The sequence below is a fragment of the Canis lupus genome, chromosome 1 (assembly GCF_003254725.2).
Source record: "Canis lupus dingo isolate Sandy chromosome 1, ASM325472v2, whole genome shotgun sequence".
In the NCBI taxonomy this organism is placed as follows: domain Eukaryota; kingdom Metazoa; phylum Chordata; class Mammalia; order Carnivora; family Canidae; genus Canis; species Canis lupus.
The window spans coordinates 21,088,792-21,107,541 of record NC_064243.1 but is presented as its reverse complement, the minus strand read 5'-3'; the positions used below and the strand labels follow the sequence as shown (position 1 = coordinate 21,107,541).

Below are 18,750 nucleotides of genomic sequence, written 5' to 3'. Positions count from 1 at the left end.
TCATAAGATCCACAGATATTGGGACACCTGGGTGGCTCAGAGGTTTGGCGCCTGCCTTCGGCTCAGGACGTGATCCTGGAGATCCGGGATCGAGTCCCACGTCGGGCTCCCTGCATGGAGCCTGCTTCTCTCTCTCTCTGCCTGTGTCTCTGCCTCTCTCTCTGTATCTCTCATTAATAAATAAATAAAATCTTTAAAAAAAAAAAGATCCACAGATATTACTTAAATCATTCTATTCCATACTTTTAGTCTTCTTCTTTGGGAAGTTTTGGTTTTTAGAAGTTCTGATAAGGTTAAGCAAAACTTCATTTTACAATTTGCCTAGTCATTTCTTAGTGGAAATGGCAAATAGCAGTAAAAGACCAATAAACAGGGGATTCCTGGGTGGCTCAGTGGTTTAGTGCCGCCTTCAGCCCAGGGCATGATCCTGGACACCCGGGATCGAGTCCCACGTTGGGCTCCCTGCATGGGGCCTGCTTCTCCCTCTCTCTCTCTCTCTCTCTCTCTCTGTCTCTCATGAATAAATAAAATCTTTAAAAAAAAAAAAAAAAAGGACCAATAAACAAGAGCTGCAAAGGAAATGAATACTCCAAGCCAAAAAGTAAGTCCATAAAATAAGAATTGGTGATTTATTCATTCATTCGAGACACAGAGCAAGAGGCAGAGACACAGGCAGAGGGAGAAGCAGGCTCCAGGCAGGGAGCCCGACGTGGGACTCCATCCCAGGTCTCCAGGATCACACCCTGAGCTGAAGGCAGACACTCAGCCACTGAGCCACCCAGGCACCCTTGGTGATTTACTTCTAATTCATCATCAGATCTAAAAAGATCTCAAACAAAGGCTAAAAAGTTGTGAATTTCTATTAGTCCTACCATGAAATCTAAAAAAACCAGAGACACAAAAACACAAAGTATCACCTCCTTTGCAAATCACCAGCTTCTGTTCCATTAATTAAAATCATGAAAAATTAAATTATGGCTCTACATCTCACAAATGAAATTTTAAAAGCAATTTGACAAAATCATCAATTTCTGTTTGAGATTATTTTTAGAACATGTGTATCGGTTCCTTCTGAGCTATGTATTTCCTCTACTACAGGTATTATGGGTGTTCTGGCAGGTGAGACTTTGCATGTCAGATTTAAAGAATCAGATGTAGGACAGATGGCAATGTTGCACCCTAACAAAGTTTCCTACAACACAAAAAACTGCAACAGTACAGCTGAGAGAGAATTATCAGAGCACCATCTCCACCACAGCTGCGGATCTTTTATTTCCAGATCCAGGCTTCAATCAGGTAATATCAAGAAAAAAGACTAAAAGCAAGTCAAACGTGCAATTATGCAGTAAGCACTTAGTAATAAACATTACATTTCATTCCTCTCAACTGAAGAGATTTTTTTTTTAATTGGTCTGTAGGGCACATTTCAATTGTACCTCAACTCTGAAAGAAGTACATGAGCTTTTTGCAGGAAACACATAAAAGTATCTGATAAGCTACATTTAGCCCTCAAGTTACAATTTGATTTCTTCTAATTTAAGTGAAAGCCCTTAAAATGAAGATGACCTACAGCTTGCTCTTCAGGGAACATGCTGCCTCTATGAATGGGCAGCCCGGGTGGCTCAGTGGTTGAGCGCCCGCCTTCCGCCCAGGGTGTGATCCTGGGGTCCTGAGATTGAGTCCTGCATTGAGCTCCCTGCAGGGAGCCTGCTTCTCTCTCTGCCTGTGTCTCTCTCTGTGTGTGTGTCTCTCATGAATGAATAAATAAAATCTTAAAAAAAAAAAAAACTGAGAAATAACAGGGTCAATCCTCAGTTAAACAAAAATGGAGACAGCGAGCAAGAGAAAAGGCAGGAAACATTTCTGAACAAAATGAACACTTCTATTACTCAGAATAAAACTGCTTTAATTTATTTATCGCAATTTTTCTATTTTTTTCTCTCCAATATTATATTGAGCTGCAAGATCATCTTTTGATACAACAGCTCCACCACCAAATAGTATTTAAAATTTACCTTTTGTCAACATAAGGGTGCAAGTATAATAGTAATAACTAATTACATCATTTCAGTAGGCCACCGAGCTCAATAAAGTAGATGAGGCATGAGATGTTGCAGTATCTAAGAGTCACAAGAAGAGATCTCTTTGGGAGGCAGCAGAGCAGGGGGATAAAAGTTCTGGGGTTAAATCCCCTGCATCAGGATTCTAACTCTCCCCTTACCAAAAGTACAACCTCAAGCATATTACTTAACTTCCCTGTCCCAAGTCCCCAAGTCTCTGTACAACGGAGACAACTGTACCTATAGCTAACAGGGTTATAAGAACCCAATAAGATAGCACTTAGCAAAATAATACTAACAGCGCCAAGACTATGAGAACTATGACACAATACACAAACAGAGGGGCACGGGGGGGGGGGGGGGGGGGGTTCAGTCGGTTGAGCATCTGCCTTTAGGTCAGGTCATGATCCCAGGGTCCTGGGATGGACCAGAGAGTCTGCTTCTCCCTTTGCCCCTCTCCCCGCTCTGATCTCCACACATTCTCTCTCTCAAATAAATAAAATCTTCAAAAATGAAAAAACAGCACATAGAATTAAGACACATAAGACCCAATACTAAAAAAGACCCTTTACTACAAATTCAGTGAAATTCAAATGTTGATTTCTCACTTGTCTCTTTGCACTATGAGCATTTTACTTAACATTTCACTATATCTCTACAATGCTTTCCAGACTTCTAAAATATCCTCAACATTAATGATGAAAATAGGGAACTGGAAAATTTTTGGACCGAATAAAATATTTCAACCAATTTCATCCCAGCACACCACCAGATAATTTAAAGCAATAGCTAAAAAGTAATTTAAGACTTGTTTCACAAATTTTTAAGAGTCACATCAATTGGTAAACACTTACTTAATGGCATCTATGTGTTCAGGATTGTAGCTGGGGGGGGGGGGTGGTCCAGGGGGGAGAAGCTATAGGTTCTATGGAAATACACAGGAGAGTAACACAAAGGACACCAGGCTGAACTACATAGGGACAGCCAGAGAGAAGATATTAGGGGAAAAGAATTTATTGAAAGCCAAAAAGACTTTACTTTTTAAGAAATGTGACAATGAATCTCTCCGTGGGTCCATTCAGCTAGTTTTTTCCAAGACTATATGGCAGACTAAATTTTTTTTTTTAAGGCAAAAGACCAAAAAAAAAAAAAAAAAAAAAAGAGGGAAAGGCCTGGCTGAACTCTGACATCCTCAATGATTCAGAATTCATACCCTCAAGGCACCATACCAGCCTTTGGTAACAAGTCAGATATACCTAACACATTTTTTTTTTTAACCTATTTATTATGTTCAGCCCATACAACTTGATTTAATGAATTGTTTTCCTTAATTAGTCCTTAAACATATCCGAAGCTTCAAGAGATCTACGTATTCATTTAACTGATCTGAAATTGAATCCTCGTAACACTATGTAGAGTACAGGTAAAATCATATGCACTTTACAAACCGACAAACCACAGGACCAGGAAGTGTGAGTGCACCAAATGGTTAAGCACAGTTAGAATAGCACCAACTCTAGACCTCCTCATCCCAGAGCTCTGCTGCCTTCCCTAGAGACTTCTACCTTTATCCTACCACTCATGATTTACAGACCTCGGTTACACTGCCTCTGAGTCCTCTTCTTTCCAGATCAAAGCGAAATAACTTTAGTCTCTCTTCATGCACCTGCTCCCTACGATTATTTAATTGTTCTCTAGTTCCACTGTATCCTTTTTTCAGGGATGTGATAGGGTACAAATGCATCATCATTTTGATACAAGAATCAAAAATATTTACTATTATGTTTCCAAAATCCAACCACCTATTTCGTGGCAGCAGCTTAACAGTTTACCATGACTCCCAGGTCTTTAACCCTTATTATAACCAAAAATCTAGAAACCAACAAGTTTAGACTTGATAAAAACGGCATGAGTTGGTTTCTACAGGGTCCTATGCAGAGGAAAATAATATTTCAAAAATACCACTCAGCAAGTACAAGGAACCAAAAACTAGAACTGACAAGAGTCGAGGAGGCCAGTTAGAAAATCATTGTTCAACGTAATGGGTTCATAGGATGGCAACAAACTTTTCAGAAACTATTACCAAGGATCTAGCACTTTATCTAACCACACCTTTTTTAAAAACACACTTTGTATGATAATACATGAACTGCCACAACGCTATCAGTAATCCTGACAGAAGGCATAATTATATTGCTTAACTGGCAACTCGAGGCACGCCTTCCTACTAGAACTTGGCAGTCTCAGGAAACAGCCAAAACACCATTTTACCAAAATCTGAGGCTTTCCCAATGAGCTTCATTTCAGCCCAATTAATAAACGTAAGCCACACCCTACGTTAACAGGCACAGATTTGTTTAATCTCCCCAGGGGCAGGCTAATTCAGGACTTAGCATTATTAGAATCTGTGTGAACAAATGGGTGCAGGTGTTCACATTACCAATGGGAACGTTAACTCTTAACCCACCTATTAACAGAGATGGCCCGTGTTTTGTGAGCTACCGGTTTTTTAACGGGCGAGGCCTATATGGGGATGCTGATATGCAAAGCTGCGACAGTTTGACTGAAAAATAATGTGTTCACCTTCACTAGGAGTAGGTGCCCTCCACCACTCGTCACTGCAAGCAGAAGTCAAAGTCAGAATAACTGCTGTATCACAAATACGTCATGCTACCCTGCGACCCAGAACTTCAGAAGGTAACTGGAGGTTACAATCCTGCAAAGTAACTAACATATCCCAGGTAGTCCATGAACATTTAGGCAACATTCCTTCCAACCCTACACTGAACACCCGTGGCACAAATCTGTTTGTTCAAAATGTCTTGTCATTTGGTATAAAGAAGTAAAAAGCGAATCATGCTGCACTAATAAAAAGACTCTAATCTGGAAAATAACTATCACTACACTGGTTTTTCATTTATTGAGAAATGAATTTGTTTGGAAAGTTCACTTTAAAATGATTATATTAGCTTTTCTACCAATAAAATACTTACTGAGTTTACATTTAAAAAAAAATTTAAAAACTTAAAATACATTTGAAAAAAAAAAGGGGGATCACAAATCAAAACGAGCACTACAGCAAGATGACCTTTTGAAATAACGTTTCCAGCTACTGAAAGGAAAACAAAACAAAAAAAAAAAAAACTGCAATAACCCAAAGTCAGTTTGAACAAATGCGTCATCCCAAAACCAAACAAACTATATCCCAGGAGAAATGACATAGAGAGTGAAACTCAAAGGCTAAGATGCTCCACTGAGAATAGACTAGTGTCCTGTTCCTCAAGGAGTTCAATCCCCAGCACAGACAACTCTCGTAAAACACGACTGTCTACGAGGCATCAGCACACAGCTCAGAGAGGAGGCAGCGAACTACCTGCTTAGAAAACAGAACTTGTTAAAGAAAGAGCGCGCAGAAGTGATTAACTGAACAGCACTAAATGGAACACGTGACCTTGAGGAATATTAATCTGTTCCACAGTGACCCTTTGAGCGTCAGTGGAATAAACTTAATATTTAATAACGGGGAAACAGAAGATCATCACTTTTGAATATTTATAATGTCTGCCATCGTACCCTCTAAGATTCCAGAACAAGTGGTCTCAGATCGATTGACAAAACGAGTTCTAATGCGACTCCACTTTCACTTTTTTTTTTTTTTTCCTTGAGAGGATGACATAAATTCACGCAAACTCTTGTCCCGTACGTGTGACGACGGGACGATCAGGACATCGGGGCGACGTCCACACTCACATAGGACTCCGGGGACCACATCCTCACGAGGACACACACACACACACACACACACACACACACGGTCGTGTATTTTTCAGACCGTTTTCAAGCCTGGTGGGAAGCACTGCGCGGGGTGCGGGCTGCGGGGTGCGGGGTGCAGGGTGCGCCGAGGGCAGCGTCCCGCCGACTGGCACCGGGGCCTCCACCCCCGGGGGCGGCCCCGCTCACCGCCGGACAGCACGCTCACGTTCTACCAACTGGATGCTTTACGTTTTAAAGTTAGCGAGTTCGGGGCCGCCCGGGCGGCTCAGCGGAGGAGCCTCCGTCGGCCCAGGGCGTGACCCCGGGGTCCCGGGATCGAGTCCCGCGTCAGGCTCCCCGCAAGGAGCTTGCTTCTCCCTCCGCCTGTGTCCACGCCTCTGTGTCTCTCATGAACAAATAAAATCTTTCAAAATAAAAAAATAAGTAAATAGACGAAGTGAGTAAACGTGTCAAGGAAGTTCCACCGGAGTCCACAGCCGCTGGCGGGGCCGCGCGCCCCGCGACCCCGGAGCCCCGGGCTTGCCCCGCCGGTGACCTGTGGGCGCGGCACGGGGTGCGGCGCGGCGGGGGCGGGTGACGGGCCCCCCGCCGAGGCCCCCGGCCCGGGTCGGCCGCTGACCCCTGACCCCGCCTGACCCCCGACCCCGCCGCCCGCCCCGCCCCCCCCAGGGCGGTACCTGAAGTAGTAGACATCGCTCTTGCCGGCGCTGAGCCCAGATTTTCGGATCACTTCCTCCTTCTTCCATCCGGGGGGGAGGGCCGGGCAGTCCATCCTCTTCCCGCTCTCCGTGGCCCGGGGTCCCCGGGGCCCCGGCCCCGCGCTCCCCGACGGGAAAGGGACCGGCTCCCGCCGGGGGGCGCCGCCGCCACCGCCGCCGCCGCCGCCGCCGCCGCAGCCGCCGTCGCCGCCAAGGCCGCCGCCGCCGCCGCTCGGGGGACGGCCGCGGCCCCGGCCCCGGCCCCGGCCCCGTCCCCGGCCACGGCCCCGGCCCCGGCCACGGCCACAGACGCCGCCGCCCCGGCCCGCCTGCTTCCACCGCCCCCGGCCACGGCCGCCGCCCCGAGCGCCTTCCCTGCGCACGCCGCTCACCGGGGACGGGGCGAGCGCGCTGCCCTGGCCCCCCTGCTCTATGGCGGAGTCGCCGCCAGCGCCGCTGCCGCCCGCCGCGCTCTCCCCCTCCTCCTGCTCCGGGCAGCAGCGGCCTCCCCCCGGGTGCGCGCGCATCCAGCCCCCTCCCCAGCCGGCGCTGCGCTTCTTCCGTAACCGAGCCCTTGGAATCCCGGAGACCCGCCCCGCCCGCAGCGCGGCGCGCGGGGGACGCGCGCAAGCATCATAGAGCGGACGCGCACAGAGCGGCCCTCCCGCCCGGGGCGTGGCCGCGGCCGCCGCCTCTCAGGTCCTCCAAGCGCGCCGCGCCGCCATGCCGGCCCCGCCCCCGGCCCCGGCCCCGCCCCCCCCTCCGGCCGCGCCCTTCCGGTCCCGCCCCCGCGGCGCGCGCGGCGGCCGGAAGGCGGGGCAGCGCCCGAGGGCCTGCGGTGAGGCGGCTTCCGGCCGGTGGGCGTCCTTCCGGGCGTCGCTGCGCTTCCCGGCTGCTGAGGGCCCGGCGTGCGCCCGCCGTCGCTGACCCGGCCGTTGGCCTGAGCAGGCGGTGGGAGCCCGGCGGCGCCCGCTCGGCGCGACCTCGGGGCGCCCCCGGAGGTGAACGTCGCGGCGCCGGGGTGCGGCTCCCTCGGGGTCACCGCCTGGGGACGCCTCCCCTGTCGCCCGCACGTGACTCCTGGCGTCGCGGCCTACTCGGGTCGAAGTCCCAAGTCGCCCCTCGGGCCGCAGTCGGAGCGGATGCCTCAAATCGGATTCAAATCCGGCAGCAGCGCGCTTCGCGTGCGACACCCCAGAGCCCCGGGAGTGAAGCTCCTGCGAGTGGAGACGACGGCGTGCGGCACGTTAGGAGGCCGAAGGGCGTCGTGCACGTTCGAGCAGAGCGACCACAGCGATGGATGGCGCCTAACGGTTTTTAGACACACAGGACCTAAAAGTCGAGGGCCGAGCTTAATGTCTAGAAAAAAAAAAAAAAAAGTGATGGAAAACCCAGATTTCTCTGACGGGCCTTTGCAACGCGCGCAGACACGGACTCCGCCCCACGCCCTGGCCGGTGTCCGGGCCCGGCCGCAGGGCCCTTCTGAGGCGTGGTTGGCGATGTGCCAAACGGCGGCCTCCGCGGGGAGGCCCCGACACGTGCCCTGCAGAGCCGAGAGCGGGGCCGCGCCGTGAAGGGAAGTCTGCAGGCAGCCGGGAGCCCCGAGGAAGCACTTACCTGGTAATGACGATCATAACAACGATGACTTTTTCTTTAATAAAAATAAAAAGTGGACCAAGAATTTAAAGCTTAAGGAACACCTGCATCTTGGCTCAGGTGAGGGCGTTAAAGTCAGAGAAAAAAATGAGATCAACGTTTGGAAGACAAACAGCCTGTTTTTGTTGTTGTTGTCCCCCCCCCCCCCTTTGTGTAAAGGCTTTACTGCTCATCCTGGGGAAGACAGAAAATAATAAGAAAGTAACAATTTGGGAAAATGGTTGAAGTTCCAGAATACCCCGAAGTCTTACAGGTTTCATTTCGGTTATGGGGCTACTGACTTCCCAGGACGCACTGCGTAAAAACCGTGTGATTTCTTGATCTGTTGTCCTTAGGTAACTCCTCCTTCCCCTAAATTTAGCGGAATTCTTTAGAGCCCATGAAAAAAAGAGTTATAAATGAATGCACCCCCAGCTCACAAATAAGCGATTTAAGTCAGATGTAAGTGAAGGACAACAAGAGCTCTTATTTTCTCTGCCATCTGGGCAGGAACCAACTTCCTATTGCTATTACTAACATTAAAATTGTACCCACAGGGGTGCCTGGGTGTTTTTGTTTTTTTTTTTTTAATATTCCAGCATTTATTTGATCAAAGTAAAATACATTTTCCATCACTACAAACTGAGCACAACGAGTTTACACATCCATATTTTTATGACGTGCCAACATTTTGCATCCTACGTGAAAAACATTTGGTTTGAAACAAATCTTAAAGTTCTCGGTCTCGTTTCCTATCTACTCTCCTGTTGTCTCCCATTTTCTGAAGATATTCTGTACTAATTGTGTAAGATTGATTTTCCCAGACGCCTAAACAGTATGGAGGACAGCAAGGAACAGCACAAGATATCCTGTGCATAAGAGATGGCAAACCCAACTTTGACTAATGGCATTGAAAACAACCCAGAAGGGCAGGCAGAGAGATATTCCAGGAGGCGGCGGTGAACCCAGATTCCCATTTATCAGAAGCAAACCTGGAAGGTTACATACATAAGAAGCTGTTGAAGGTTCAAGGCTTCAGACACAATCACTAATAAAACCACCATGCATCATGAATATCAGTTCGCTATGTAGTGTGTATGTGTAAATGACTCAAATATCCACCTCTAGTATCCCGACTCTGTTATTACAGTATAGGGGTCATTTGTTCAGCCACCAGACCTCAGCAACACAGGTTAGTAAATACTGACTTGCAGGGAGAAGGAGATAAAGCCTTTAAGGCTTTAAGAGAAAAGGCCTTCGATTTTCACACCTAATTACACCTACAGAGTAAACAAGAGCAAAAATCTCAGTAAAAATGATCGTCGAAACAATACATGGGAAAAGATACACTTTTGGATTATTCACCCTTGCTCTGTCATGGAAAGGCTATATAGATCAAGTGGTATAATGGATACAAAAGCACATTTAAAGGAATAAAATTACTATGAATCCAAGGTAATCACTTTGACTTCTGCCAGATTCCATTTACTAGATCATAGTTTAATGTTCCCTCCATTAAGAGAAAGCTCACATAGGTATTTCAAAAGCTTTCTTGGGGTCACACTTGAATTTTCCTGCTCTGATACCATAAAGTAAGAAAAAAAATTTTTTGATTTTTTTTTAATTCTCCCAAAAGAAGAAAGAAATCTAAATAAGGAAACATTAAATTCTTACAGAATCTGGATTGAGACCCTAAAAGTATTGAGAACAGGTTGCTAAATACCTGCAAGATAGCTCACTTTGTTTCCCTTAAAATGTAGGACAAATAATACACCACTTATAGTAATGGGGAAAAGCATTTTATTTCACTCCTTGATGAATGGCAGCATTGTTTTTCCTCAAGCAGTAGGGTTGTGACCAAATTTTTCAGTTTCATCTCTCAAAGCGGACAAGGTCTTGCTAGCCTTACTTTATGGCAAAAGTGAAAAATGACAATGGGCGAGAATTAAGTATGAAATCGGGTCCATTAAACAAACAATAGAGATTTAACCTCTGCTGATCTCCACTTCCCAGATGTAAAAGCAGGTGCTGAAACACCAGCTGTCACCCCTGGAAAACTATCCATTCTTTTCCCCTCTATTGTGTGCCTGGGAAAACTGGGGTTAAGCCGTTAAAGAAAAAGTAGTTCCCGAGAAAAACACCATGCGTGTTAGTTTGTGTTTCCATTAAGAAAAATAGAACAAATTTGGTGAATGAAACTAAAAAGACCTGTTGGGAGGTAATGCCTGTTTTGAGACCTGTATATTTTATTGACAAATAAATAATGTACTTTTGAATTTATGAGTGTAATAAGATACCCAGTAAAAGAAGGATCTAAACGTCGAAAAACCTTACTTTTTCCAAGGAGCATATTTGGATCAAGTGACGACAGGGGCAACCACTTTCCTCTTTCACAGAGTTCAAGCAGCATGGTCAGAATTTGTCATAGTATTAAAACAGGAGGCAGGGCATAGCCAAAAAACATTTTCCAGCTCCAATTAGCAGGTTTTATGATTCACTGAGTTGGCCCAACTACTGTTCACCTAATTCCCAGCCAAAATGAAATGCTGCTGGCATGGCACGTCAGGAAGCTGATTGACACTTTCAAGTACATGCAGTATAAATAAAGATTTTTTTAATTGCTTTCCACTTGGAATGACTACAGAGGAATCTTACACTGCATAGTTCAAACTAAAAAGAGGAGAGTTAATTACTTGGAAAGCAAGAGAAAACAAGGAGAGGTAAATTTTGAACTGAGGAGATTTATTTCAGAACACATCGGGTGCTTTAAAATTTTTCTGCTTGTTGTTACATTAGCTATAGGCAAGTGGCTAGTATTAAGTGGTCAGGATTAAGGGATGGAGAGATGCTGATTTGATTTAACTTCCTAAAAATAGAAAACACAATACTATCAGTAAAGAGAAAATGCTCTTTAGGTTTCAGAGCCCAAGGTACCACGTAACACACTAAACAGTAGTTTTTAAGCTTAATTCGGGCTGCAGAACACCAAACTGCTAGAACACGTGATCCTAAGAGAAATAAGGGCTGAATGTGGCTGGTATTCACCACAGGGGGAGGGGCAGCAAGCGAGTAAATAGATAAATGCCTCTTGCCAGGAGATTTTGTGCTGTAAGTGGCTTTCACATGTTTCTGGAAGTAGCAGAGCTAGGACTAGAACCCAAGTCTCTGCTTTCTCACGCTGGAGTTGGCTCCTTTGTTTCCACCTCCACTCCTACCTCTGTGCCTCTCTTTGGCTGACTCCTACATATCCATGAGGTCTCCTCACCTTTGATACCGCCCATGGGCTCTGTGCTACCATTAGGTATTAGCCCTGTCCATTTATTATAATTAGATGTTTCATTGTCTTTCCCCCTACCAACCTAGAAAACTGTTCTTCATATTCACCCCAGCATCCCCAGTGCAAAGAAAAAAGTGCTGTTCTAGTCAGAAAATGTGATTAGGTTTCCAGGTCCCAAGAGATATTTAACAATAAATTTGACTTAATTAAAGGTGAGGCTTAAATTCACTTTACAAACATGTTTGATTGTAAGACAGTTTAACAATTTCATTAGAGTGGTCTCTTCTACATGAACTGAAAGTAATTTTATTTAATCAGTTCCTCAAAAAGATTGTGGAATATGTACCATAAAAGTCTTAATCACAAAATGAGACTGTACTTCTAAACAACCATTTCTGAGTTTGTATATTTATCTACATTTATGTGTCTGCTCCCCGACTACAAACAAGTTGATTCCTACTGTTATCTGAAATAATATATTTTGTTATGGTGGAATCTTTTTACAAAGTTTTTCTCAGAGTATTTTCTTTTTGGCTTTGCTAATTTCTAATTTACCCCTAGTCTGTGGTTTTAGCATAGCTTAGAAAAAAAAAAAAATAATAGAGAGGAGTGCCTAGGTGGCTCAGTCGGTTGAGCATCTGACTCTTGGTTTCAGCTCAGGTCATGATCTCATGGTTGTAAGACTGAGTTCTGCCTTAGGCGCCACACTCTGCAGAGAGTCTGCTAGAAGATTCTCTTCCTCTGCCCCTCACCCAAGCCACTCGCTCACTCTTGCTCTCTCTCAAATAAGAAAATAAATCTTAAAAAATAATAATAAATAATAGAGAGCCCATGATCCCATTCTGAAGGACTTTCAGACTTTATATCCCAAACTTTCATCTCTCTTGACTTCCCAACAAGTTCATCACAATTGCACAGTTAATCTTGAGTGCTCTTTTTGCTTATTTCCAGGATCTATTATTTATGTCACATATTCTTCTGCATAGCTTGGAAGGCTGCTGAGGTGGAAGATAGGAAGAGCAGTGATGAGGTAACTTTCTCGGTCACCATCTGTGAGAGACACATTACTTACTTAGTCTAACCCAACACCCATTATGAGCCTACATCATAGAGACTAGGAAATCTAAATAGTCACCCTCCCAGTCTAGGTGAGAAGAGGGGAGAGCTGGGAGTGGTTCTGAAAAAAGTTTCTACTTCTCTATTAAAACAAAACAGAGCAGCCCGGGTGGCTCAGGGGTTTAGCGCCGCATTCAGCCCAGGGTGCGATCCTGGAGACCTGGGACTGAGTCCCACGTCGGGCTCCCTGCATGGAGCCTGCTTCTGTCTCTGCCTGTGTCTCTGCCTCTCTGTGTGTGTGTGTGTGTGTGTGTGTGTGTATTCTCATGAATAAACAAAATATTTTAAAAAGCCCACAAGAGGAAATCACTAACAAAAAAGAAAAGAAAAGCAAAACAAAAACGGTTGGCCCTATCCTCTTCCCTTTGTTCCTGCCTTAAATATGGACATGATTTCTTGAGCCATGACAGCCATCCTACAACTATGAAGCAGAGATCACAAAGATAAAAGGCAAACACCATAAGAACAGGAGAGCCAGAGGATGGAGAACTTGAATGAACTTCCTGAGCAGCTGAACCAAGTCTTGCAACCATTTATTTCCAGGTTGCTATAGTACATGAGAAACTAGACCATTTTTGGATTAAGCCACTGTCGGGTTCTTAGACAATTGCAGCAGAAAGCATTCTTTACTGAGATGCAATTCCTTCCCTCAATGAGTAGAGTATATCTTACTGAAAATTAGGCAGCTCACAAGCTTAAAACCTCTGAGTAAGAGATTGCAAAGAGTAGAGAGTCAGGGATCCCTGGGTGGTGCAGCGGTTTGGCGCCTGCCTTTGGCCCAGGGCGCGATCCTGAAGACCCAGGATCGAATCCCACATTGGGCTCCCGGTGCATGAAGCCTGCTTCTCCCTCTGCCTGTGTCTCTGCACCCCCCCCCTTCTCTCTCTGTGACTATCATAAATAAATAAAAATTTATTAAAAAAAAAAAAGAAATACTGACCAGGACAGACCATATGTTGGAAAATAAAACTATAATCTCAATAAAAATTTAGAGATTTTAAAAATTAAAAAAAAAGAGTAAAGAGTCAGTGAGAAGGGGAGAGAGCAAAAGATCAAAGGACAATAGTTGATAAACTGTGCCCCTAGCAATAACAGATCAAGAACAATCTCCCTTTCACACTCTGATGGAAGGGAAAGCATTCCAAGGGACCACCTCTGTCTCAGCTTTAATTTTTCTTGTCTTCTCATTCAACACTCTCTCCCTTGGCAATGTCATCTACTCACCAGATTTAGCCACAGGAATTGAGCCCTATCCTGTGATGCTAGTATGGCTTAGGCAGCATTGGCAAGATCATCCTACTATAAATACCTTATGGTGGTTCTTCAGATGAAAAAGAGAATCATACTTGTTGGCTACTTTTGAGGTCTTGAGGGATCCAAAACCTGGAACCTCATCTATCATTCTTGAGTAGAGAATCAAATCAAGATATATGAAAAAGATGGGCAGCCCCAGTGGCCCAGCGGTTTAGTGCTGCCTTAGGCCCAGGGCCTGATCCTGGAGACCCAGGATCAAGTCCCACATCAGGTTCCCTGCATGGAGCCTGCTCCCCCCTCTGCCTGTCTCTCTGTCTCTGTCTCTCTCTCTCTTTCTCTCTCTATGTGTCTGTCATGAATAAATAAATAAAATATTTTAAAAGATTAAAAAAGAAATAAGAAAAAGAATATGAAAGGTGATGTCCAATAAAACTCCTCTCTCACTGAGAAAGCCTAGGTCAGAGGACATATCGGAGTGTGAGAGTTTAATAGGCTTGTTACTGAACCCAAAATGTAATAGACTAAGCTGGGAGATTAGGAACAGACTCCATAGAGTCTCTCCCTCCCCTCTCCAGTGGTCTGGTCTTCACTGTTTTTGTTTTGTTTTGTTTTGTTTTTAAGTTTATTCATGAGAGACACACACAGAGAGAGGCAGAGACATACGCAGAGGGAGAAGCAGGCTTCCCTCAGGGAGCCCGATGTAGGACTCGATCCCTGAACTCCAAGGTCACGCCCTGAGCCAAAAGCAGAGCTTAACCACTGAGCCATCGAGGCGTCCCTTTACTGTTCGTCTTTATAACATGGCCAAGAATAATCAAGAACAAATGGGCTGAGCAAGCAGCAGAATGCCAAGGGGAAGAAAGAGAAGAAGGAGCTGAGCTGCAAAGATCCTATTCTTTCCCAAATTTCCCATTCATTCTATCTCTTCCGAGAATGTGAATTTTCTTTGCCAGAGAAATATCATTTTAGACTACTATTTAATTATTCAAGATATACATGAATGGGGGGGAGGGAATAGAGGGTGTTGCAGGTAGAACTTTTTGCATGTCCCTTGCTGAGATCATTGGATTGTAAAATATAGAGAGAGAATCAGAATACCAAATGTTAATATTCCTTTATTCTATCCGTACTTTGATAATAGTCTTGTCTTCCTAACCAGAGGTAGACCATGCCTATGTCATTTCCACCCCCATAGAAGCAATACAATGCCCAGACTACTGACTTTTCTTTCTTGCTCTAAGGTTAAAATATTATCACTGGATTTTTCAGCCTAACAGTCAATCCTTAATGCACTTCTAAATGTTTTCTCTTGCTATCATTTCTTTTTTTTTTTTTAAGATTTTATTTATTTATTCATGAGAGACTTCTAGAGAGAGGCAGAGACACAGGCAGAGAGAGAAGCAGGCTCCCTGCGGGGAACCCGACATGGGACTCGATCCCAGGACCCCAGGGTCACGCCCTGAGCCGGAGGCAGATGCTCAACCACTGAGCCACCCAGGCGTCCCTCTTGCTATCATTTCAACAACACCACCCCATTCTTAGGCTCTTATGGTTCTTTCTCACTGCATCTTAATCAGATAAGATCTTTCAACTGATTACATTTCAACTGTTTTACCAGGTTGGTCTAAGCACCAACCTCTGGTTTCTTCCAATCCTATTTCTTCTCAAAAGATATTATTCAACTCTTCAGTACTTATCCCAAGTCTTCTAGGTAAATGCCCTGTTTTCTCTGTATTATACTATTTATTTATTATGTCAAGACAGTCTTAAAATCTTTCCTGTACAAGAGCACAGAGCTTCTGAACAATTTTCTCATATTTTAGTCTTTAATATGGGCAGCCTAGAATCTCTAGACACTTGAAGAAAACCCTTAAAAATAGGGGGGGAAAATGAAAAAAAGTAAAAAAAAGTAAAAAAGTTTTTCTTTTTTGAAAGAAACAGCAATGAAATGAATTGAATAAGCTTTTTTAAAAAATCTAACTAATATACTGAGAGATTTACTCAGATGTTTCAGGATGAACAAGATGATATTAAAAAGAAAAAATCAAAAAACAAAAATAAAAAATCAGAGAACAAGAATGAGCTCTTAGAAGTGTGACTATGATCACAGAATGCTTTTAAAAATCAGAAGTAATGAAAAATTAAGTTAAGAAGATCTTCCAGAAAAATATTGAAAAAAAATCAAACTAGCAAGTTCAACATCTGGCCAATAAGAATTTCAGAAATAAAGATAGAAAAATCAAAAAGTTAAATAACTCAAAAACAAATATTTAAGAACTTTCCTAGGTCATGAATCTCCAGACTGATATAGGTCCCACCACAAATGAAAAACACAAACTCGCCTCTAGATAGAGTATCGTGAGATTTCAGAGCATCATAGGTAAAAGAGAGGTCTTAAAAACTCCCAGAGAGAAGAAAATCCACACATAAAGCATTAGCAATAAGAATACCACTGAACTTCTCAACAACACTTAAAGCTGCGAGAAAAAAAAAAAAGCCTTTAAATTCTTAAAAATTTATTTTCAAAATAGAATTCTATACCCTGTCAAAAACCGTTTTTCAGGGCAGCCCGGGTGGCCTAGTGGTTTAGCGCCGCCTTCAGCCCAGGGTGCGATCCTGGAGACCCGGGATCAGGTCCCACGTCGGGCTCCCTGCATGGGGCCTCCTTCTCCCTCTGCCTGTGTCTCTGCCTCTCTCTCCCTTTGTGTGTCTTTCATGAATAAGTAAATAAAATCTTAAAAAAAAAAAAAAAAAAAAACATTTTTCAGAACTGCAAGATAAATCTCAAAACGTGAATTACCCAAGAGATCCCTCCCAGGAAGCCACTGAAGGATGTTTTACTCAGATTTTTCAAAGCCTATGATTATGCAATTCATGATCTATTAAAAAAAAAAACTATTAAGCAGTTAGTGAAAGCACAGAAAGGAAAAATGATATAATTTTACAGTTTTTAAAATAAGTTGAAAAAACTGTATGGTTGCCATATAGATTAAAGATAGTTTTGTTTAATATTGTATCCATTTTGGAGAAAAAAACAAAACAGATTTTTTAAAATCAGAATTCCATAAGAAGCACTTTAGGGATTCCTTAAATGCATACTTTTTTAAAAGTCCCAAAGTTTTCTGTGTACCTTTGATTTCTGGAATCAAACTTCCAGAAAACTTTTAAGAACATTTTTTCCTCACTTTTTGAAAGTAAATTGCTAACGTAGTATTGTATAACCTCAAATACTTTAATGTGTAATTCTAAAAAATAAGGACATTTTTCTTTACAAGAGCCACAATGAAACAATCAAATCAAGAAATTAACATTGATACACAACCATGATCCTCAGCATCCAAGTTCTACCAATTGTTCCAGCAATGTCATCTACAGTAGAAAGAACTGGTCCAGAATCAAACAGCACATTTGATTGTCATGTAGTTTTGCTTTCCTTCAATTGTGTTACAGTTCTCCAGTCTTTTGCCAACTTTCATGATCTTGTAGCTTTTGAAGATTTCAGGTTGGGTATTTTGTAGAATGTCCTTCAATTTGGGTTTGTCTGATGTTTCTTCACGATTAAATTTAGGTAACGTGCATCTTCAGTAAGAGCATCACAAAAGTGACACTGTGTTCTCATTACAGCCTATCAGCTGACACAGGATTTCTTTTTGTCCCATTACTGGTGATCACTTTGATCACTTATCTAAGGTGGCATCTGGAAAGCTCTTTCACTGTAAAGTTACATTTTTTACCTTTGTAATTTATACATTTTAGGTGTGTAAACTAAAATTTTTAAATGATAATAAAACACACTTGAATATGTTATAAATCAGCTTTTAATTCATTGGAGGCCATTTCAAGTTGGTAGCTTAACTCATGTTTGCGTAGAGTTTAGGATGTTGCTTACTATATCACACGGGTCCCTATATAATTTTGAATACCTCTTCATATTTTTTTTTCTTCAGTTGATTTGAGTTTTCTGAGCTGACCTGAGATTCCTCTCAGCTACACTTCTGAGCTTAAAGAATTGTTAACACTGAATGATGGCCCTGAAATGTTCATGGTATTTATCTGCCTGGGAATAAAGTATCTGCATTTGTTTTCTATTGCAGGAGAACAAATTACCCAAACTTTGCATCTGAAAACAACACACACTTATTATCACATGGTTTCCATGGATCAGGAGTCTGGGCGCAATTGAGCTAGGTCCTCTGCTCTAGAGAGTATTAAAGGTGTTGACTGGGGCCAAGGTCTCAATCTGCGGCTTTGGTCTTTTTCTAAGCTCACTTGGTTGGCAGCAGCATTCTTTCCTTGTAGCCATAGAACTCAGGGTGGCCTATTTCTTCAGGACAACAGAAGAGTCTCTGGCTTCTGTTTCTGATCTCTAGACCCTCTTTTAAAGGGTTCACTTGGTTAAGTCAGGCCTATCAGTTATAATCTCCCTTTTGATCAACTCAAAATAAACCACTCAGGGACATTCATTACACCTGCAAAACCCCTTTGCCATCTGGATTAGATACTTGAACTTCTTGTGTTACTTCACTGGCTATTGAGTCTGTTACTCAGTTCTGACTCAGCTTTTTCTTTTTTCAGTTTGAATTTAGAGTCTCACATGTCTAAACACATAAAACTGTACAAGCAAAAGCACTGTTGCAACATGTGTGCACCATTGTGAAATATCAGGCGAGACTTGGATATGTGTGCTTTACGTGTGCTCACCACAGAGTAGAAGTTGTATGATAACAGGAAACGCACAGCACCTTGAGTTCTGATACTTTCATATTAAATAATTTTGACACTTACTGCAAATTTTTAGTGCTTCTAGACTGCTTTTTTGGGGTAAGGAATGAAATCAGTTGTTAGATATTATTGGCGATTCAACTTAGAGGTAAGTATTTATTAACATCCTCTCCAGCTTCTGGATCAGTTCAGTTGAAGAGAATACTCAGTTTAA

At 43.4% G+C, this 18,750-nt stretch overlaps 1 protein-coding gene across 1 annotated transcript in view; it reads right to left on the bottom strand.

Moving 5' to 3' along the window:
• Positions 1 to 7,140, bottom strand: part of MBD2 (methyl-CpG binding domain protein 2) — a 63,013-nt gene extending 55,873 nt beyond the window's left edge. The window contains exon 1 of the mRNA XM_025422241.3: positions 6,512 to 7,140. Coding sequence (XP_025278026.1) covers positions 6,512 to 7,059 — 548 coding nt within the window. The 5' untranslated portion in view covers positions 7,060 to 7,140. The remainder of the gene's footprint in view (positions 1 to 6,511) is intronic.
• Between the last annotated feature and the right edge of the window lie 11,610 nt (positions 7,141 to 18,750).